The 22,487-nt window shown below is 42.1% G+C and overlaps 1 protein-coding gene across 1 annotated transcript in view; it reads right to left on the bottom strand.

Annotated features, from left to right (window-relative positions):
- The window catches only part of HHIP (hedgehog interacting protein), a 183,002-nt gene extending 164,494 nt beyond the window's left edge, over nt 1–18,508 (bottom strand). Inside the window, exons 1-4 of the mRNA XM_019521838.1 lie at nt 18,158–18,508; nt 18,016–18,073; nt 5,437–5,493; nt 3,532–3,580 (exon numbers count right to left, since the gene is read on the bottom strand). Of these exons, the coding sequence (XP_019377383.1) occupies nt 3,532–3,580; nt 5,437–5,493; nt 18,016–18,073; nt 18,158–18,508 (515 nt within the window). The remainder of the gene's footprint in view (nt 1–3,531; nt 3,581–5,436; nt 5,494–18,015; nt 18,074–18,157) is intronic.
- Nucleotides 18,509–22,487: the final 3,979 nt, after the last annotated feature.

Below are 22,487 nucleotides of genomic sequence, written 5' to 3'. Positions count from 1 at the left end.
GCCTGGCCCACGTGCACTCCCCTGACCCCCAGTTCCCCCCCACAGCATGCAGAGAGGCAAGAGACAGTGCTAAACCTTATTGAGCAGCCCATGCCCCCACAGCTAGGTAGTCACGGGCTTCTCATATGCCAAGGAATGCATCAATGCTGGTGGCAACGTTCTCCTCAGCAGTGAGGGGCAGGGACACATAGTGCAGCCACAGGTAGCCCTCCAGGCAGCAGTAGAGGTTTTGGGGAAGCCCAGGCTTGTCCACCACAGCATTATAGCACAAGGTCCCATACCAGGAGCTCAGGTGCACCTGGGGCACCATAAGGATCATCATCAGCAGGGTACAGTGGGTTTGGGCACCCCTTGGTCCACACAAAAGATCATCATGCACCACCCAGAGCACATGCAGCAGGGGCATGTTTGGGGTGCAGCAGCAGCGTGGTGGGGGGTTGGCCCTGGGTCACCTCCCAAGAGAGGCCACCAGTGGGGAGGGTGGGGGTGTGGATAACTCCTCATCCCAGTTTTCCAGGAGTCCTGTGCCCCTTGAGCCTAGGTGCTGCAGGCTGGGTGGCAGCACAGCAGAGCAGTAGGCCTGCAAGAGGAGATTGGGGGCAGTGGGGTCTGGAGCCACAGCAGCAGGTGCTGCCAGGAGTGTGGCCTGTCCCATCCTGGGGATGGGGCAGGGGAGACGGGCTTTCTGTGGCCAGCACCCAGTGGCCCAACAGCTCCAGGAGAGAACACAGGGATGGTGGGGCTCAGCTGGCACCTGCCGGGGCCCAGGCCTGCCCAGATGACTTACCATGTTCTCTGGGAACCTGTGCACACCCAGCCCCCAATCTGAGGCCAGGCAGATGCTCTGGTACAGAGCATCTTATCTCTGAAATGTTGCAAGCTCTCACAAACTGAGAGTCCTCGAGGCAGCCGAAAGCTCACTCTACCAGGGGATAGGCACCTGGCCTAGGCACCCAGGTGCTTAAAGTCAGCCTGGCAGGGGTCCAGGTGGTTGTTGTAGGGCTGCATCAGCCAAGACAGGACAGGCAGGCAGTGTTCCCGATAAGCAGGGACGGGACCACAACACTGCCCAGCTGAAGGTCTGGCACCCCTGGTGCAACGTACCCACTGTCCTCGAATCCCATCAGGTCAGAGTTGCGAAACATGTGGGCGCTGCCTGCCCAACTGGCACTCACATGGGTGAATGTGTTGTGATGTTCCACGTCAGCCTGCAGGACTATGGAGTGAAATCCCCTACAGCTGTAATAGGGGTGGTCTTTATGGGGTGGGAAGGTGAGAGGGATGGCAGCCCCATCCAGGGCCCTGATACACTGTGGGAATCTCAGTGCACAGAACTCCACCACCACTGCCAGGGGGTCATGGATGTGGAGCATGGTGTGCCTCAGCACATCCTGGAGGCCCTACACACCTCCTCCCAGATGGTCTTCCCAGCGGTTGCCTTGCCCATGCCAAACAGGTGTGCAATGTACCAGAGGCAGGAGGGTGTGGCCAACTTGAGCAGGGCAAAGGCCAGCTGGCTGTCTGCAGGGAAGGCCGGACACATGCCAGTGTCCTGCTGCTCCAGGTGGGGCTGGAGGTGCTGGAGAAGGTCCCAGAAGGTGGCCCGGGTCGTGCAGAAGCAGTCTAGCTACACTAGAGTATCTTACACCAGAGTAAATTTAGGTCAGATCAAATGCATGTGTAGATGCACCCACATTTTCAGGGAGGAAATTTACATGGGATTAAGTGTTTTTACTGTGCAGTAAGCACATGCACGTGTAGACACACATGCTTACTACACAGTAAATTATGCTAATGTGCATTTACGCATCTTGTGTAGAACTGCTCTCACAGTTTCTCTTTCCCAGTCCACGTGCAGAAGGCAACATGCAATTAGGTTGCTGCACTGTGGACCTGGAGTCCCAGGTGGAAATCCTGACTCCACTCAAATTAGTGAGATTTTGTCATTGACTTCTATTGAGCCACGATTTTGTATTTTGTTTCCATTTCTTTGTCTGCCACTGATCTGCTGTGTGACATTTGGCAAATTACTTCATCTCCCCATGTGTAATTTTTCCCATTTTAAAATGGGCATAACAATGCTAATTGAACACTTTGGGATTTAAGTAATAAGAGCAAAGTATTTTTTTCCATTGCAGGAGACACTATGATTTTGAATGATTGTATCTGAGTACCTTTTTCTTTACCAGTTTGAGAATAAATTTCTTCCCTCTTATAGTTACATGGATGTCTCACTTTGAAGTCAATGGGTCTGCCCACATGCCTTTCCTTACAAGAAATTATCCCCAAACCTGAATTTATCCCACTTAGCTTGTTATGATGTACAATAATAGCCTTTCTGTGGAAAAAAGAGCACAACTAAGCATGAGGTCTAACCAGTGCCTCATAAAGCAATAAGATCACTTCTTTTGATGCGTATTCCATTTCCATTAAAAATATTTATAGAGTTTAGTAGGAACAGGACAGAACACATCTTGGCAAACACCAAGTAAAGCAATCAGAAACAATATACCCACACGTCCATTGATTGTATGTCACTGAGTGATGACAGCAGTGGCATGCCAGTTTTAATAACTATGCAATATACAGCAACACAGGATTATCAAAGAGTAAAGCAGTATGAAAAAAAAATACTAAAACACCTCAGTTCCTTTTTGATGCCTTTTTAATATCATGTTTGCCTTTTAAACTGTAAATATACAAGGCTAATGGTAATAACTCAGGTACCCCTTTCCTGTTTAGCGTGTGCAACAGCACAACTGCTCTATTCACTCTGTACTCATTTGTTTAAAATGGGCCTTTTGTTTATTGTTCCAGGCCCTATACTGGGAGTGGGTCTACACGAAATGCCGACTGCGCAGTAGCCTAATAATACTGTGCAATAGCGTGTCAGCACACAGTGCTAATATGCTACTGTGCAATATTATTAGGCTACTGTACAGTAGTGTCACTTTAAAAATGTTTGCTGGCACTACTATGCAGTAACTCCAGTTACTGCATATATATTTAGGACTTGCTAATACAAGTACTTAATAAATGTGGAATAATGACCCTGCAGTAGTGTCTCATGTAGATGCACCCTGGGTTGTAGAATACTCATTATGTTCTGCATCTCCACCTTTGGTCAAAAAAAATCAGTCTTATTATTGACACAGATCATCTCTACTATTTTTTCTCCCTTTATCCATCCTCTTTGTTTTACTTTTTCTTTCACTGAGAACATGTTTTAATTTTCTGCTTCCTCCATTTAACATCTAATCTTCCTACTCCTTATATGGTCTTACCTTTCTCCTTTGCCTTTTACTTGTCTTACCTTTCTTCTTCACTTGTCTTTCATCTTCCTTCTCCGTTTATTGCTCACCCTTCATTCCATCTTCCCTTGACCCAGGTTTCCTTTGCTGTCCCTTGTGCTCTCTGCCACTCCTCCATCCCCATATCCTTCACTCTATCTGTTTCCTTTCCTTTCTGCCTCTGTCCATTTCCTGTACTACCACCCACGCTGTGTTTGTTTCCTTTCCCCTCCTGCATTACCTATCATCCAGTATCTCATACTGGATGCCACAGTGATGACTGATGAAGACTGAAAAGAGGAAAGAAGACAACAGTTGAGGACAGCATCAGGAATTAGACACAGGCTAACTTTTATATGAAATACTCTTGTCAGGAAAAAATAATTTCCTGACAAGAGGAAACAGGAAGAAAACTTAAAATGTATTTAATATTGATGAATTGCAAAGGATATAGGCCTAGAATCTATGACATACATGAGGCATTATAAAAGGCCTGTTTTACTGTGAGCTTAAAAATAGGTACAACATAAGTAATGGAGAAACAAAAATAAAACTGAAATATATCTGCAGTGGTACAGGATTCTGGCAATATATATATAGAGAGAAATGCCTCTGGAGGATGTGGAGAGGCTAGTGAATGAGACAAATACAAAAACAAGACCAGGAATGTATGTAATCACAGCTAAAGCATGAAAAGATGGTGAATCAGAGGCAGTAAAAAACCTGCATCAAGTAATTAGAGCAGGTTGAAAAACAGAAAGCACCACAGAACTGAGAACTAAGTGCTGATTATTCCGTTACACATGATGGAAAAAACAGGAGGAATGGAAACTGCCAGCAGCACCAGCTTACTGAGGATACCAGACACACACTGCTCATTAGAGTAATTTTAACCAGGACACGGGGTTATCTGGATGAAACAATGGAATGCAGAGAAGCCAGGATGGTTCTGAAGAGGATCTGGACTGTGCTGATTAAATGCATCTCCGTATGAGTGGTTGAAAGTGTTCAGTCAGGGATTTGCTTGGGTCATGCTTCCTAAAGTTTAGTAAGGCATGTGGCTTATCTACTGTACAGTGGCATTACTTTCATTTCAAGTTTCACCAGTTCTGAAATTCCCTGTTACTGGCTTGATTTGGCCACCTGAAATCATGCTTTCTGAGCAACAACTAACTCTCCAAGTATTTCTATGGAGATGCTTAGAAAGCACAAGGTAAAAAACATACCAAAACACTTTAAAAAAGTGCAAAACTGAGAGTAAGGTACTACAAGTGACAGAAGCGGACCCAGAACGAACAGACAACCTCTCCTGACCGAGTGAAAACTTCTGAAATGGAAAAGGCTCTGTAGGACCACCCCTACTCTACATGGTGGTTGTCTCATAAATGGAGACACATTATTGTCTGCCAAAGATTCCAACTAGGTGCATATCCAGTATTTCTGTAGCATCTCAGACTATATTAGCTAGACCTCTGAAAACCACAGAGTAATAACAGTGCATTTTTATTTCTCTGTGATTTTCCCAACTTTTTAAACAGTTCAGCTTCATAAACCTTTGGCAGAGATCAGTTCTTACTTATGTTTGAAAGCCACATTATTTATATTAATAGGATAGGAGATAGTCGCCTGACTGGATAATACAAAACTGTGGTTCACTCATTTGAAATCTTACCAGTTTCAAAGGATACAAGTGGAGGAAATAGTCTCTCAATTAAAACATAGAATATATACACAGATTCTTTGATGAATATGAAATGTATATAACAAAGAGTGGTAGAAAAAAGAATACAGAGTACAGAAGACTGTTTCATCCATTATGGAACTACCACCATTAACAGTGGGAGATGCAGAAATGGATCAAAGGAAACATATGACCCCACTGAATGATCCCTATGGAATGTTTTCAACCATTGGCTTAAGGCAGAAGACACCATGATAAAATAAAAAGTATGTTAATTGTTGGGAGCAAAGAATCCAAATACTTCATATTAGCTAAATAATAATAACAGCTTAAACTGTACTTTAAGTGGCTGAAATAATTTCAGCCTCCAACTTTAGGAGGAACAGAATAGACTATATCTTGGCACCTTGAGTAGAGCAATCAGAACCAATATGCCCACATGTACATTTACCATACATCACTCACCATATATACATGTAAGTTGTCCACAAAACTTTGTTGCCAACTGCTTATTAATATTTCCTGTAAAATAAGAAATAAGGCAAGATGGTCATCAATCTGAAAGCTGGCCAGTCGAACAAGAACAAATAAAGTTTCAGCTTATTAGCCACAAACTGAGATACCATGTAGGAACAGAGGACTGGAAGAGACCCTTCAGTTCAAAGAAACGGAGAGCTGGGAGAGACCTTTCATTTCAACCCACTTGAGTCCAGCCCACTCCTTCTGCAGCACCATGCCTTTCATAAACTTGTTGAGCTCCATGTTAGAAGCCCCTAAATACTCCCAGCAGGAGTAAAATATCCTCTGCTTTTCAGATGATGCTGTCCCAGTCCTGAATATCTTCATAAACCAATCTGGGTCATGAAATAAATGGAAATTATTCCAGCATAGGAGCTGTAAACGTACAGACATGGGTAGAGGCGGAAGAGTCGTACAAAGTGTGGACATAGTCATTGAATTCTGATCTTTTATTTTATTTAGAGCATATGTTTGCCATTGTAGGAATGAGAGGAAGGAGCTCTTTTTTCCCCTAGTGAAACAAAGCTCTTTTCATATGTAGCTGAAGAGAGTCTGGGATTTTGCATTTTGTAATGAGTGAGAATGGATGCCTAGTACAGTAAATATTTGTTTCAGATTAGCTTGAACAGCTATATTCTGCACAATGCCTATGATCTCTTGGTTGAACCAAGACTCATGTAAGCATATTTATGGTTGATAACATCTCTCTAGGCATGATCTTCAGAGATGCCAAGTGCCTTCAACAACTTTGACATATTAAATTAATTCAGAGTTCTTGGCAGCATGCAGGTTGCATTCATATCCTTATGACATTTGTTCCTAAATTAGGGCCTGATTGTGCTCTTAAGCACAGCCCCTAAAAGAAATGGCATGTCAAGGGAAGCCAGGAGATGCCAAAGAAACTACAACCCTATTTATACCCTCTCCCTCCTTGTCCCTGAGTAGGAGAAACACAATCATCAAAATCATGGTTTGAAGTGTTGGCAAAGGTCAGAGGTATTACCTGACAGGAGCCACGACATAAACACTATGAACCCCTGTACAATGAGAGCTCTCACGAAGTAGAATAAAAGAGCACAAACATTCAAAATGAAATGCTCAAATTTGGTGTGGAAACATGAGAAGAAGAAGTCGAAGGAACAAGGGCTGTATCCCTTTACCTGATTCAGACTGCTGTGCTGGACAGCATATTATGTGTGTAAGAGGAGGTGGGGAAGGGAAAGTGAGGAAAGGGGGACGTAAGATTTCATACACTATCTGCCTCCTGAAGCAAAAATGGCAGCAGAAGCCAGGAGAGTCTGCTTTCTTATTTGCATCCAGAACAGCAGTCCAGGGAGATGATGTGGGAGAATGGAAGCCTTGTTCCTTTGTTTTCCCATGTGCCATTGCAATCTAGGTTTCAGCATAACCTGGACATTTATACAAACTGGATAGGATCTTTATGCTCATCTGAAATTAGCTTAGAAATCTGTATTCTATACCATAACTTAGTCGATTAGTTTATTCAAACTGCATTTGTTGCCACGTTCATATATAAAAATGGCTAGCCTGACTAGCTTTTTTACAATACAAAAAAATTAATTATCTTAAATAGCTATTGTTCAGAGACTAGCAAAAAATTGAAAGATTTATATAAAATACATAGAAAATAATGCTGTTACATAAGTAAATAATATTTATATCAGACATTCCTTATCACAATGTTTTGAAGTACATGCATACTTATTGTGCATGCTCCTATTACAAGAAAAATGTGTTAAAAGGACATTAAGATCACAAAGTTGACTATTCAAAAATTAGAAACATAGGAAATACCAGAATTAAACTTTTCTATCTAACCTTGTCCTTATCTTTGCTCCTATCAGCACCCCTAGCCTGCCTTGGGCTCTCTCTCTTTTTTACTCCTATTTCTTCTTCAGCAGGTTGTGTGCTCAAACCAGTACTTATAAAAAAAACCTGTCTCTTTCTGGTTCCAGTACCACAATGACTTCTGCACCTTTGTAATTGCAAAGAAAATCCTGTTCAGGTTTAAGCAAACATAGCATCATTGGAGTATTTTGCGGCAAGCCCTCTAACAAGACTCTATTGAGAATGTGGACACCGTGATTTTTCAAAGACACAGCTTGATCATACAGTGGTGGAATTGCACAGTCCCTCTCTAAAGCATGAAGGTTCAAGAGCTTCTCAGTGAGATACCTGTAAGAGCTGTAATAACATTTTCCCCCCTAACTTCATTCTCAGAAACGCTTTTTTTCTGAAACTTAAAAAAGGCAACGTAAGTAGACAGATTTAAGCTCACCTGGCACGAAAGTCTCAGGATTAAATACTTAAAATTAGGCACAGTTGTAAGCAATCAAAACCTGAATCTTATAATGGAAAATGTTAGTCGCTGTTAACTATAGGTGTCACAATTCAATAGCAGCTTTGCCTATAGTTGGCTATACAATGTATTGATGCATGATAGTAAAAAAAGAAATATTCTTATACGTGTGCATGCACATCTATCTATCTATCTAGCTATCTAGCTATCTACTTCAATATATTCATGACCTTTTTTCCTGTATGACCTTCCTCTGGTACCCCAGAGGTCACTGTAATTTATTTATTAGCATTTTTAGAGATACAGTTAAAATAATAACACTGAAGACTTTAAACACACACAACTAGAAGAATACTACATAAAGCTTCATTCCAAAGCAATTTGGGGGGGGGGAAGGGACTTTTTCTTTGGAAATTTTAATCTGCAATGATTGTTTTGTCTGAAGGCATACATAAAAGAAAGATTTTGAGCAAATACTCATCTGGTGGAAATTAGCACAGTTCCATTGGCTTCAATGCAGTAGTACCGATTTATACCAGCTGAGACTGTGTCCCGTGGCTTCCATTTTGAGGTAAGAGAATGAACTAGTGAACAAATTATTCCTCCAGTGTACTATAAACATAGTTACAAATGAGTCCCATGGATTAGATCTGGGTGGGCTCATGTAACTGCTTGAGAACTCTAAAGCAGATTTGCAATATGGTCATCTTCTATAACTTCAAATGATACATTAGTATGAGGCCCTCTTTTCCCATAAGGTGAGCATGTAGCATTTAAATGGCTTGTCCATCCCTCTCAAACCTGGAGTCCATCCTTAAAGCCATCTGTAATAACTGGATTTACAGTATAGAGGAATAACATCAGGAGAGAGAGTTTCTTGCAGAGCAAGGAAGCAGCAGGGAGCAAGGAAAAAGGTTTCTGCTCATCTGTACTTAACAGCTGGGGAGACCGCATGGACTTCTTGGCCTATAACTTCTTACTGACTTCTTTGAAATTATTTAGGGTGAAAAGATGGGCCCAGTAAAGCTTCAGTATATCCAGCAGCCTTTCCCCTATTTTCCCTTGTAGGGTGAAATTGCAGGACACAACCCTCTTTTTCTCCACATGAGAACCATGCAAGTTACTGTAGGTGGGGAAGATAGATTATATGAGTTGCATGTCCACCCTTAAGTATATCAATAGCTCCTGGCCACAGAATGAATTTAAGCATATTTCTCATACCCATGTAAATTGGCCCAGTTATTTGTTATTATTGCCTTTGCTTGGATTACTGTATTTCCTTTCTGTACAGCCTTACAAATTCCTTATTCTCTGGACTCCAGGGCTAGTTGGCTCAATGTTAAACTGGTGGGTGCAGTTGTTATATGAGACTTATGAGCTCATTAGTAGCATGTAGTTTATAGTTCATAATCTGTTGCTCAGTTAATCTGAATAATGAGGTACCTCCCTTTCACAGGTCCTGAAGGAAGTGAATCATTTTAATTTGTGTATCACTAGATTAAGTTTGTTTTCCCTCTTTTTGATTTTGAATGGTTTTAGGGAATTAAACATATTTTATTTTAGGAGAAAAAATAGTTAGAATTAAAACCAGATTCTTCTGACTAGCAGCAGCAGCAATCTGTGAGCTAGTGACATATATGTGTAATATCTCCCTTGAGACTAGGGAAGTTCTTTAAATGTTGAAACTGGCTTAAATAATTTAAATTCATAACGGTGGTAAAAATTCCTTGGCTAATAAAGTTAGACTGATTTCGTTGCTTCCAATTTAATCTAAAATACTTGAAATTCTTATTTATAGTGTTGACTTATTTGAATATCTTAATTGAATATTTTACATCCTTTACTGTGTAACTTCAGAACAAATCAAGCTAATATTACCAGTATCATGCTGCTTAATACAAATAAGAAACATTTAATTAAGCAAGCAGTCGCATTTTCAACCGATGTTGTATTTGCTAGTGTGTACAGAGCCTGCAAAGTGTCTGACTACTTTGAATACCTCCTAAAACTTAGAAGTGTGGATTTTGCTTTATCATAGCATGTATGTTTTAGCTTAAGCCCAACTAATTGAAATGATTCTTGTTCATTTCTTCTTGGCCTGGTGGAGAATTTTTCAATGAAACATGTTTTGTCAGAACATGCCAATTCATTCAAATTTTTGGGAGGAATATACTGTACCTGGTTCATCAGGACAGGTAGGTTCCTAAGCTGTTCCCCCTTATCAGTACAGAACATAATCAATGGACCAAATAACACAGATAAAAAATTCTGGAATTCATTCATCTGCCCCTCTACCAAACTCATATACATTATCACATGCTTACAGTGCCTTTCTACTGTCTATGTTGGACAGATAAGATGATCCCTACGTGAAAGAATGAATGGACTCATATTTGACATAAATTCCAAAAAAGACACAAAAGCCTGTGGCAGAACACTTTAACCTCTGACCTCAGTGTAGCTGATTTTAAACAACAAATTTTAAAAACCAACTTGAAGGGGAACTTGCAGAACAAGAAATTATCTACAGGCTGGATTGTGTTAAGTAAGGTCTCAAAAGAGACTCTGAATTCCTAGCCCATTACTTGGACTAGCTCTTGTAACCCTTATGTCTCAATGGGTTAACTACTTTGTTTATCCCTTTTGATCTTTCATTCCACCTTCTTTCTGGGCATGTCTACTTGTGCTCTTTACTGTGCAGTAGCCAACATTACTGCACTGTATGAGCATGCGTCTACACATGCATGCCCATACTGCACAGTAAATATGCCGACATATTCTGGTTTGAGCATAAATTTGATACCTGCCTCATACAACTATTAAGTTTACTCCTGATTAGTTACTGTGAAGTAACCCACCTGTAGATGCCTTACTGTACAGTAACACTGTGTGTATGGACTGACTTGGGACTAAAATTAGTCCCAAGTCGGTCCACACTGTGGCCAAGTAAAGGGATGGGTGAACCAGGTGGCTGCCCAGGGCCTGGACAGAAAGGGGGCCCCAAAATGGTAATTTAAAAATTATTATTATCATTATCTCTGGTGAAGTGGGGCCCGATACTAAAAGTTCGCCCAGGGCTGCCAGAAGTCTAGGTACAGTGCTGGTCCACACACAGCGATAATGCGCTTTAACGCTTGCACGTGTAGATACCGGCCTATTCCTGTTTACTGTGCAGTAAATTTGAGCCAGAGTAAATGCACATGTAGACATGCCCTCTCAGCAGTGACCCTTTCTCCATTGTTTCGTCCCCCTTTCCCTACACTTCGTATGTAAGTTACTTTATTCCTTCCTATTTAGTACCCCTCCTCTCTACAAGTTCATCATAGCTTCTAATGAAGCAGACTGCTGCTTATGAAAAATTATGATTTTATGAATGAGTTAGTTTCATATGCCGTCAGTCCTGCATTCTGTCCAGGGTGGGATTTCTGGTTAAGAGGAAGAGATCCCACACCAAAATAGCCAATAACCCGATAGGGCACTCACTTGGGATGTGAGAGACAAGTCCCTGCTCTCCACATTAGGGACTATTTCATATTTAGTGTACACACACTCTCATTTTTTCTCTCCTTCTCTTTTTCTGTGAGAAACTGAAATTTTGATGGGGAAAAGCAGATTTTGAAATCTCATAGGATTCTTGTGGAATGAGATTCTTGTGGGGTGAGATTTTTTTTCAGATTTTTTTTTTCTCAACTCTGTTTTCTACTTTCAAAAAAACACTGTTATATCTATCTGTTATTGGTAGGATTTATTTTAGTCCTATCGTTGTGACTGTCTAGGTTTGAAAGTCACACATACAATTATCTATAGTGTAGCACCTAACAAATATTCCACTATATCGATAATGTTATGTTATGGATAGATTTACCTAAACAGACTTATTCTGTCTAAAGATTATGTTGTCCTTATAACACAGAAAATGAACTTTAATAGCCTTAACATTCTAAAGTAGCATCTGGGCTTTATTCTTCAGTGAAGCTTTTATCTCTTTTGCCTGGACGGAGATATTTCTTTTCTTTACCATCTCCCAATATACCGCTCTTGAGGCTCCAGTGTGTGCGGCTGATGTTATGATCACACAAATAAACAAGCATAACTACATCACCCTTTCTTAACTTGAAAGATTTTCCCATGAGTTTCAGAGTCTGCATCAATGTTTGTTTGTAAGGCCTTTCTTGCTCACCTATAGCCTTAATAGATAATTTTCGACACTTTCCGTACACCCTTCTTTGGTGTAGCAGCAATCTGGTCTTCTAGTGCTGTTAAACAATCTTGCCACAATTATTACAAATACCTTCTGCTAAACAGTATCTCATATAAGAAAAAATAACAGTTACTTTTCCTCCTTGGTTTTCCTGCTGTTTTTATACAGCTGAAAACATCTTTATTCTGCAGAGAACTTCATACTTTCCCTCTCCTGCTATGACTTAATACAGTAACTTTATTATTTAGCCTCATAAAGAATCTTGGGCTACACTTTATGGGGAGACACAAAAAAATAAAATGATATGGTCCTGTTCAGAGAGAAATGAAAGGAAAAACTGCACAGTTTATTTTAATGGGCAATTACATAGTACTGTGTTAATAGTGTAGAGTAAAGTACCACATAGTAGAAATAACACTGACTTATTAACCTAATCGCAACATACATTCCAAATAACTGGGCTGTGCAATGAGAATTTCCAGAGGGAAAAAGGCAACCCATTTCCCAGGCTTCAAAGTACCAGCAATTCACTGTCTGGCCAAAACTGCAGCAATAATAGTATAGAAGCCTCTGCCTCTTCACAGATGTGAATGCTATTGACTCTAGCAGCTCCAGCTCCCAAGCCCCTCTGTTGGTGAATTATCCACAAGTAAACTGTTAACTAGCATTTTAGATCAAATTATGTAGACTGTGAAGTTTGCCTTAGTTTGTTATTCACAGTTATTTGGCATATGCAGGTATACCTCAGTGTTTGGATCATGCATAATAAACTAATGCTTTTGCTATTCACTAGTTGGTTTTTGTGGCATTGTTTCTGCCTCCCTACTGTATGATTCCAAAATTCACAAAGAGCTTTTGAGCTGGCAACATGCACTTTTGAAATAGATATTGTAAAAGGACATAAAACTGTCTCTTTTCTTGCATGTTCACATGAATAAAATGTCTTTCTCATCAGGCAAAGTGGAAACCAAGTAAGAGTGGATAAGAATACTGTAAGGAGGTGCTCTGCCTTCAGGGGATTGCCTGGCTGGAAGGCTGGGAGCCAGCTGCAACTAATGAACATAGAGCTACAGAGGGAACATCTATATGAGATGCTAAATGTGCAGTAGAATAAATCTACTGTGCATGGCAGGCATAAACCATGCTAATGCACTAATGTGCAGTAGAATTAGTCTATTGCACATTGCAGGTTGTTGGTTGTAGCTGTGTTGGTCTAAGGACATAGACAGGCAAGGTTCTTTGGGTGGATGGGATCTCTTTTATTAGACCAACTGAATAGTTGGAAAAAATGTTCTTTGCAAGCTGTCAGGCACAAACACCCGTCTTCCTGCAATAGGAGTCTTTGCTAGTGTTATGTGTTCTCTAAAGTAGAACAGAAGCTAATTTACAACATGCAGGTCTGTGAAAATGCAGATGAGTGGAAGTTTGGAAGACAAAAGGTAGAGATGTGGGGGAGGAGGAGGGAAGTATGTGAAGGAATATAAGTGGTCAGCTGTTGGCAGGTTACCTGGGGTTGAAGTCACCAGAAGCAAACTTCCTATGACCCAAACCACACCAAATGGATTCAGACCATGCCAGGACAAGAAATGCAAAACCTGCCAACATATCTCTACCAGTCCCACAATAACTACATCCCACAACAGAACCATTATCATTCCTGGATCTTACACCTGCACCTCCAGAAATGTAATATATCTCATCCAGTGCACCAAATGCCCACATGGAAAATATGTAGGAAAAACCAAACAACTGTGCTCCAGAATGAAGCACACTGAAAATACATCAAAGACGAAAATACCCAATTACCTGTGAGTGCCCACTTCTTGCAAGACAACCACTCCCTCTCCAGTTTCTCAGTTCTAAAACAGCTTTTGTAGATGAGCCTATGAACTTCACTTCATAAATCTACTGGATACAAAAAATCATGGACTAAATACAGACACTGGATTATGACACATTACAACTGGCGTTCCATCTCATAACCCCAGATAACCTGCCTGCAGCTGACAACTTATATTCCTTCACACATTTTCATCCTCCTCCCCCTCATCTCTAACTTTTGTCTTCCAAACTTCCACTCATTTGCATTTTCACAGATCTGCATGTTGTAAATTAGCTTCTTTTCTACCTTGGAGAATACTTAACACCAGCAGAGTCTCCCATTGCCAGAAGAAGGGTGTTTGTGCCTGATAGCTTGCAAAGACCATTTTTTCCCAACTATTTAGTTGGTCTAATAAAAGATATCACATCTACCCAGAGATCCTTGCCTGTCTACTGAACATTAGCATCACAAAAAAGTGTGCACCTGCACTACTGCGCAGCAGCACTGATTATGGGACATTACATTAGCATCTGTTATTACAGGCACCAAAATTAATGTGCTGTAACTACAGTGCATTAATGAATGTCTACATGCACCCAGAGTGCTAAGAGCTCCAGGAGCAGGGGAGAAGGATGATGGTGCTTAGGGAGAAGTACAGAGCCTGTGTTGCTCATCCCAGGGCCTGAAGACAGATTACAGGTTTTGTTTGTTCATTTGTTTTCTGACTGAACTCTTGTTTTGTTGTTTTTCTTTTACTGTTGGGATAAGACTGTCCCATGTAAAATAAACTGGCTGCAATCCTGGAACATACATACCTGACTGCCCTTAATAACAAAGCTGGGTGAGTGGCCCACTTACAAATACCATCAAGAGTTATTTGTTAATCTTGGGTAGTTACACGGGTTATACTTTTCATGGGATTGGACCTCTGAAAGTGCTCTATAGCCATGACTTAACACAGGTGCATGATGCAGAGCACTTTTAAAATGGCCAGTCACGTGAAAAATTAACCCTAGTCAAATGAGATATTAAATTAAGGTGCCTTAGGGAACTTGTGTTCCCTCCAGGGTTCATTTCCCCCCCTTTGTAAGACTATCAGTGGGACAGGAAAGGGGTGGGGGAGCAGCCAGGGGGATAGGGGGAAGAAGGTGGAGGGAGCAGCCAGCATGGTCCTGGAGGATGCTTTGCTTGGCTAGAGCTGGGAGGTGGTGGTTCAGAGCCCCCTTGCCTCATTGGCCTAGCCTGGCTCCCCCAAATACCCCAGCTAGGGTAGGTGGGGGGAGCCTGCAAGGCAAGGGGGACTCCCTTGCTCCCCGCCTTCCCCCTGGCTCTGGCTATTCAAAGCAGCCAGCAGTTTCATGCTGCTGCTCTCCCTCTCCCTTCCTCCCCCACTGACAGCCCTGGAGCTGGGAGAGAGCAGGGCTAGCTATGGCCAGTGCAGGCAGCCTTCAGCCCCCACCAATCCGACAGGCAAATGTCTGTTGTGTTAAGGTGGGGGGCTGTAACTCATGGTGTAGGTCTGTAAGCACACTTTAAGAATGATCCATATTGTAAGCCCCTAAACTCAAGGCCAGATGGAAGCCCAGCTGACCCTTTATACCTCTTTGACGTATAAGGCTAGGTTAATGTCCATTCACCCCCTGTGTGCTTTGTGTTTGGAGCGTACACGGATGTGCAGGCATCAAGCACAGAAAGTCTACTGCCATCAGTCCCACACTTCGCTGTTCCTTTCTTTAGCACCTCACTTCCTGCTTCTACTGCCTGGAAATATATAAGCAGCACAATAAGACACGTTGTAGATCAGGCTTGTCCAACATATGGCCTGCAGGATACCATGCAGCCCTCCAAGCCATTTTCTGAGGCCCACGGTGCTGCAACGAAAACCAAAAGTAAACACTGTACTTTCGTTTCTGGGGGTGATGTGATACCGCTTCCTGTGAGGTCTTTGAATATGGCTTTCTGGCCCACTGGGTGATAAAAAGTTCATGATCCAGCCCCACATTAAAAAAGGTTGGATACCCCTGATGTAGATGGAGAAGAGAAACTTATATGGCTAGTTGAAGGCAACCCCAAGGTTGACCCTAAATAGGTGCGTAGACATACCCTTTCTTTTGATATGCAGCATGAAATTAAAACCATATCACACAATAATTTTGACTGACATACACTACCACTGAAAAGGCCTCTATTATATTCTTGTTTGTTGGATCACTCAGGGACTCAACCGTCAATCTAATGCCTGTTAGTAGGAAGCTAAGTATGTTTTGTCCAGCAATATGATCTCCCCAGGTTGGTGAAGCATATTTCTCTCTCCACAAAATGCAATAGAAACCATTGTCATTGAAGTTGGCAATGCACAAAATATACTGTTCATGAAAATGTGTTTTGTCCTTTCTCTTTTTCTCAGTATATGTGCACATGTACACACCTGTATGTCTGTGTACATTTGAATAAAAAAAGGGCTAAGGCTTTCTGTTTTGCCAGTATAAATCAGGAATAACTTAACTGAATGTAACACACTATAATGTAACATTAGTTTGGGAAAAGAATCAGGGCCCTCTTATTCAGAGAGGAAGCTACCAGGCCATATCATATTGCACATATTTAATATACCAGTGTACTAAGTCTCATGTACAGACTACATTAACCTAACATTTTTAAGGTTACAGAATCAAGTTAGGAATGGCCAGCATTAACCTTAATTTGCCCTCTTTGTGCATATGCCTTATATTACAAATTTCATTATCTGTATTACAGGTATTACCTGTATTACACAGTATTTGTCCATAGGACTTCTTGCTCTTTGCAGTTGTAGGCAACCATCAATCCTCTGGATAATTCGTGTACACATAAGAGGTCTAGTCAGATGTCTGATGAATCCATTTGTGGCTGACAAGCTCAATTCAAGAGCGACACAGCTTGTTACAAGTTTTACAGATTCATATGTCATCTGAGATAGAATCCAAGTTTACAGTATTCTGCTTTCTTGTTTCTTGCTTTGCTTCCATCTTCTGTATCAAAACTGCTTCATGTTGAGCTGCGCTCAGTGCCAAATATTCCCTTCAGATTGGTTGGGATTCTGCATGCTCCTCCCAGCTTTCTACACTGATTTTGAATTACTTCATATAATTTTTGCACACATCATGGTACTGCCATGGAGGACAACCCCACTTTCTAAAGCCATCTCAAATCTCACTATACAAAATATTCTTGGGGATATGGTCTCTTCCCATTCTCCTGACATGGCCGATTCATTGCATCCTCCCTTCTTGATAGTAGTTTCCAAATTTTGTGCGCTCCAGTACCGCTGTGTTTGTTATTCTGTCTTCCCACTATTTTCAGGATCTTACAGAGACATCTCATGGGGAAGCTCAGTCTCTTGATGTGCCTAGCATATGTAGTCCATGTTTCTGTACCATAAAGCAGGGATGAGAGCACACAAGTCTTGTAGATTCACATCTTCACCTTAGCTGCTAGTTTGCTGTTATCCCAGGCATGTTTCTGTAATAACCTGAAATTCTTAACTGCTTTTCTGATTCTGTTAGTTCAGTCTAAAGACCAAGATTCCTGCTGATTGTAGAACCCAAGTAGCAAAAACTGTCAATGATGCCAAGAAATTTATCCTCCAGAGTGATGTCAGGTATTGGTTCTTCCACCCTTTGGTACATCATCACAATCTTCTTGAGACTAATTGCCAACCTGAATCTCTTGCATAACTCATAAAATCTGCCCAAGAAATTTTGCAGGGAACACTCACTGTGATTTTGATGAAAGATTTAACAAAGCCACATCATTTGCAAACAGGAAGTCTCTCAGTGGCAATTCTTTCATGTTGGTTTTTGCTCTAAACCTTGCAGTGCTGAACAAGCCTCCATCTAGTCTGGTTTGAAGATAAATACCATCATTGCTGTCCTTGAATGCATGAAGAAGCAGGAATGAAAAGTGGATGTTAAAAACCATGGTGGCTAAGCCTTTTTTACCCCATTGCTGATGTCAAAGGCATTTGATTCTTTGTTTTCATACACTACATTTGCCTTCATAACTTGATGTAATGAGTGAATAATGTTCTACAGTTTGGGTGGGAGGGGACAACCTAGTTTCTTCAGAACAGTAAAAAGAGTCTGTTGACTGTACCAATGGTATTCTTTTTTTTCTACACTTAATTGACCAAAAATATCATACCAATGGTGGAACATCCTGAGAAAAAAACTGCATTGACTTTCAGGATAGATTCTTTCACCTAGAGATTGCAAACAAGGGATCATGATGTGAGTGACAATTTTTTCTGATGATATTCAACTCTACCTTTATAGTTTAACTATACCTCTATAGTTGTCACAGTTACTTCTATTCCCTTTGTTTTTTTGTATAATTGTACAAACAGAGCATCTTTGACATATTGCAAAACTGCTTCCTGTTTCCAACAGAGCGGTATAACTTCATGAAGCTTTTGAAGTAATTCATCATCAGCACATTTGTAGATTTCAGTTGACAAACAGAACTTGCCGGATGCCTGGTTCCCAGGAATTGATTTTATGGCTTTCTGCAAATCTTCTAATATTGGATCATTGTCCAAATCTGTCATAACTTCAAATTTTGATAATCCTTTGAGCTCTTCATGTTTGATTTCAGGGTCACTGGAGTATAGAATTCCATAGTGTTCAATCCAACACATTGTTTTTGTTTATTAGTAATGACATTTCTGTTTATGTCTCCATGTAATTTATTCCCATTACAAGGCTTTATTTTAATTTGCTTAACACTGTGTCAAACTTTAACAGTTTGGATTGAAATTGTCATATTGCATATCTGCCTTAGACTGAATGCTCTTGTAGAATTCAAGCTAAAATGTTCAAGTCAATTCTAAAGATGCAGCTTGGGGAAAAGTACATTGTTTTATGTTAAAAATCCTGGTGACTTTCTTTTGAATGTTTTAGCAGCCCAATGCTTCAGAAGCAGACACTTGTAATTTGCAGGGGATAGCTTTTCCATCAAGGATGTGCCTTTTGCTATTCCCCTGAACCCCCAATGCAGCAAATAACAATTTGTACACGGTCAGTAGGCCTGTGCGAAGCGGCTAGTATTCACTTCAGATTCTGCTTCAACCGATTCGGGGCACAGTGATTCAATTTGGTGATTCGAATCTTTGTCCCAAATTGATTCAGCTGAATTTGATTCGGAGATTTAGCTGCTGCCAGAGCAGCCGGTGAGTGCAGGCTTTTTTTTTTTTAAGAGCCAGGACACTGGGGCCAGGAGGGGCAGCCATTGACAGGGCTGGGAGAGTAGGTGGGGTATGGGGGCTCATGGCAGAGCCTCCCATGTAGTGCAGGACAATGGGGTGCAGCAGGGATCACCCCCCTCCCATCCCCGGCCTGGCAGGAACTAGTGAGTTCAGGGTTTTTTTTGTTTTTTTTTAAAGAGCCAGGATGCTGGTGCCGGGCAGGGCAGTCACTGTTGGTGCTGGGAGAGTGGGCAGCAGTCGGGGGGCACTCAGGGTGCTGGGGGAGCAGGCAGGGGATGGGGCCTTCTTTTCTGAATTGATTCAGATCTTTTTATTGGTCTCCCGATTCAAGTCAGATTCAGAGATTTGGTTGCCAAATTGGGCTGAATTTCCCCCAAATCAAATCAGCACCTGAAGCTTCATATATCCCTAATGCTCAGTTCTGACTAATTAGTTATTGACAGCTAACTTTCAAGAAAATCCAAACCACACTGGGCATGCCTGGGCTGAGCAGAACTTTTCTGGCTATCGCAGCTTTGGATCACTACAGCTGTACCAGGCCTGGGTCCAGGAACTGAAACTGAGATTCTGTCCTTCATGTGTTCTTAGAGACCCCTCTGCTGGGCCCAGGTAGGAACAAATTGCCTTATTTGAATGGAGTGGGTACAATAACAAGCAAAGGGCATACATTGGGGCAAGGATTTAGAAACTAATATATTAAGCTTGTGGGTGAAGCAGGAACCTGGGCCTCGGAATTGGACAGGGGAAATTCTAGGCTGTGAGAGCAAGGAAACTGGAAGTAGAAGTTGCAGTTGGTGACTGACATTGGGAGCTTGCAGGGAAACTGGAACTAGGTAAGGAGCTGGGGAGGACTGGAACTGGAGTGGCTAGGTAAGCAGTTTGGGAAGATAAATGGGGAGAATAGCAGCGAGGGTACTGGACTAACTAGGGGAGAGACTGAAATCAGATGTGAAACTGAGGAATAAAGTTAAGCATGAAAAGAGAGACTAAGAACTAGTAGGGCTGGAGGGAGGGAGTTAGGGGAAGAGGAGAATGATCTAAGAAGAAGGAAGAATGCAAAGAGGAGAATTAGTACCAGCTGGACAAAAGACTGGGACAAAGAGCTGGGGAAGGGAATGAGACATAGAGATTAGACAAGGAAGAGGGGTTAAAATTGAGAACCTATGAGGATATGGGACATGGGCAGGGGGGAAGGTTTTTGATAGGACCCCTTTAGTTTCAATTTCAGAAGCAAGGTGGTGTGAATTAAATGAGACAGGGGACTGCAGGGAGAGAGACGATGTTCTCAGGCTAAAGGCAGTTGAAATGTTGCCCTGAGAGGTGTATTCTATTCCTCATGCACCTTTGCCCCAGAGATCCTCTGTAATTTAAACCAAACTTTTCACTAGTTGTGTGTTTCTCATTTACCAGGTGCCTGACTTGAAATTCATGGAACCTGATCTGCAGAAGTGCTGAGCCCAAACAACTGAAATAGAAGTCAAAGGGATGGTGGTGAGTATGCCTTGAGTATATTTAGTTTTATGAAAATACTAAATACTCGGAAAACCAGAGCCTAAAGTACCTCAAATTGGGTATCCAAAATTAGTAGGGAATTGACTTTAATCTTTCTGTGCCTCATCTCTTTAAACAGGAATCATAATCCCTAATAGTTCATAAGCCTACTGTGATAATAAATTCAATACAATTTGTGAAGTTCTCAGGTATTAAAGTGGTTGGTGCCACAGAAAAGTGCTCCATGAAGAAATGAATCATTCTGTTTTCAGACCAGGATTTGAATAAGGTGGAGTAATTGAGGCCTAGTGTCTTCCACTGAATGTTCAGCAGCCAACAGTATACTGAATAGCTGCTCATTAAGTGTACACTGAATGAGGCAGGAATCCTGGAGAAAGATGCGTGTGGTCATATAATTAAAGATAGTATTGTAGTGTGCGCACAGAAGATAAGGTACCAAATTCAAGTTACATTTACAACTTCAATTCTAGCATTTCATAACTTCCAAGTACCTGATTTTGCAAACTTACTAATAGTTGGCTTTTAAAGTAGGTCTGTTGCATAATTATTTAAATATATTTGCATACATGCACATAGATAAGGCACAATACTATAATACGAGGGTGGAGGAAGCCTTGGACTGCCAAACCAAGCAACACCCACAAGTACAGCCCAGCCTAGACCGATGAGTGGAACATATACACAGGTAAGCGACAGGGGCTAGGATAATGATGAAAGTAGGGGGCCAGTGCACATATCCTCAGGAGGCCTCAAATGCCTCTACACAAATGCTCGTAGTATGGGAAACAAGCAAGAGGAACTTACCCTCCTGCTAGCTGACACCAACACAGACATAGTGGGGATCACTGAAACGTGGTGGGACCCAACACATGACTGGGCGGTGAATATCAAGGGCTATTGGCTGTACAGGAGGGATAGGACAGGGAGGAAAGGAGGGGGTGTGGTGCTCAACATTAAGGAGGAATACACATCCTTGTCAATTAGCAAAGAATCAGAGGAGGGGCACTCTGAAGTGCTCTGGGTTAGAATACAAGGCAGTCGAGGGGAAAGAGACTTATCGGTGGGGGTCTACTACAGACCACCCAACCAAGGGGAAGAGCTAGACCAGGAATTCTTAAGTCAGCTCACGGAGGTAGTGAAGTCTAAGGATGTGGTAGTCATGGGAGACCTGAACTTTCCAGACATCTGCTGGGAAAAGCAATCAGCAAGGTCTGAACGCTCACATAGGTTCCTAGCCAGAATGCAGGACCACCATCTAACTCAGGAGGTGCACAGCCCCGCCAGGGGCGACACCTTTTTGGACCTGGTGCTGGCCACGGGTGACAACCTGGTGAGGGGGCTGAGGGTGCTCGACCACCTTGGCAACAGTGATCACTGCCTGCTGGAATTCACCATCCAGTGCAAGCTGGCAAAGGCCTACAGCAAGGCAGCAGCCCTAGATTTCAGGAAGGCGGACTTCAATGAGCTAAGGGGAATAGTCGGGGAAGCACTGTGGTCCCAGATGGGAGGGGAGCCAGGTGTCCAAGAAGAGTGGTCGCTCCTTAAGGAGACGATCCTCCAAGCCCAAAGGGAGGTAATCCTAACATGGATCAAAGGGGGCAGGAGGGCGCAAAACACCCCATGGCTCACCAAAAGGATCCGGGAATGTCTCCTAGCTAAAAGGGAGGCACACACCCAATGGAAGGGAGGGGCCATCACCAGGGAGGATTATACTGCGGTTGCTCGGGGATGCAGGGGGGCAGTCAGGAAGGCCAAGGCGGAGATGGAACTGGGACTAGCTTCCTGGATCGAGGATAACAAGAAGTGGCTTTTTTAAATACATAGGGGACAAAAACAAGGTACCGGGTAATGTGGAGCCCCTGCAGGACACGCTAGAAAATTTGGTCGTCACACCAGACGA

This window comes from Gavialis gangeticus, unplaced genomic scaffold, assembly GCF_001723915.1.
Source record: "Gavialis gangeticus isolate Ggan-Ray unplaced genomic scaffold, GavGan_comp1, whole genome shotgun sequence".
In the NCBI taxonomy this organism is placed as follows: Eukaryota; Metazoa; Chordata; order Crocodylia; family Gavialidae; genus Gavialis; species Gavialis gangeticus.
The sequence above is the reverse complement of the archived record's forward strand: the minus strand, read 5'-3'. Positions and strand labels throughout refer to the sequence as shown.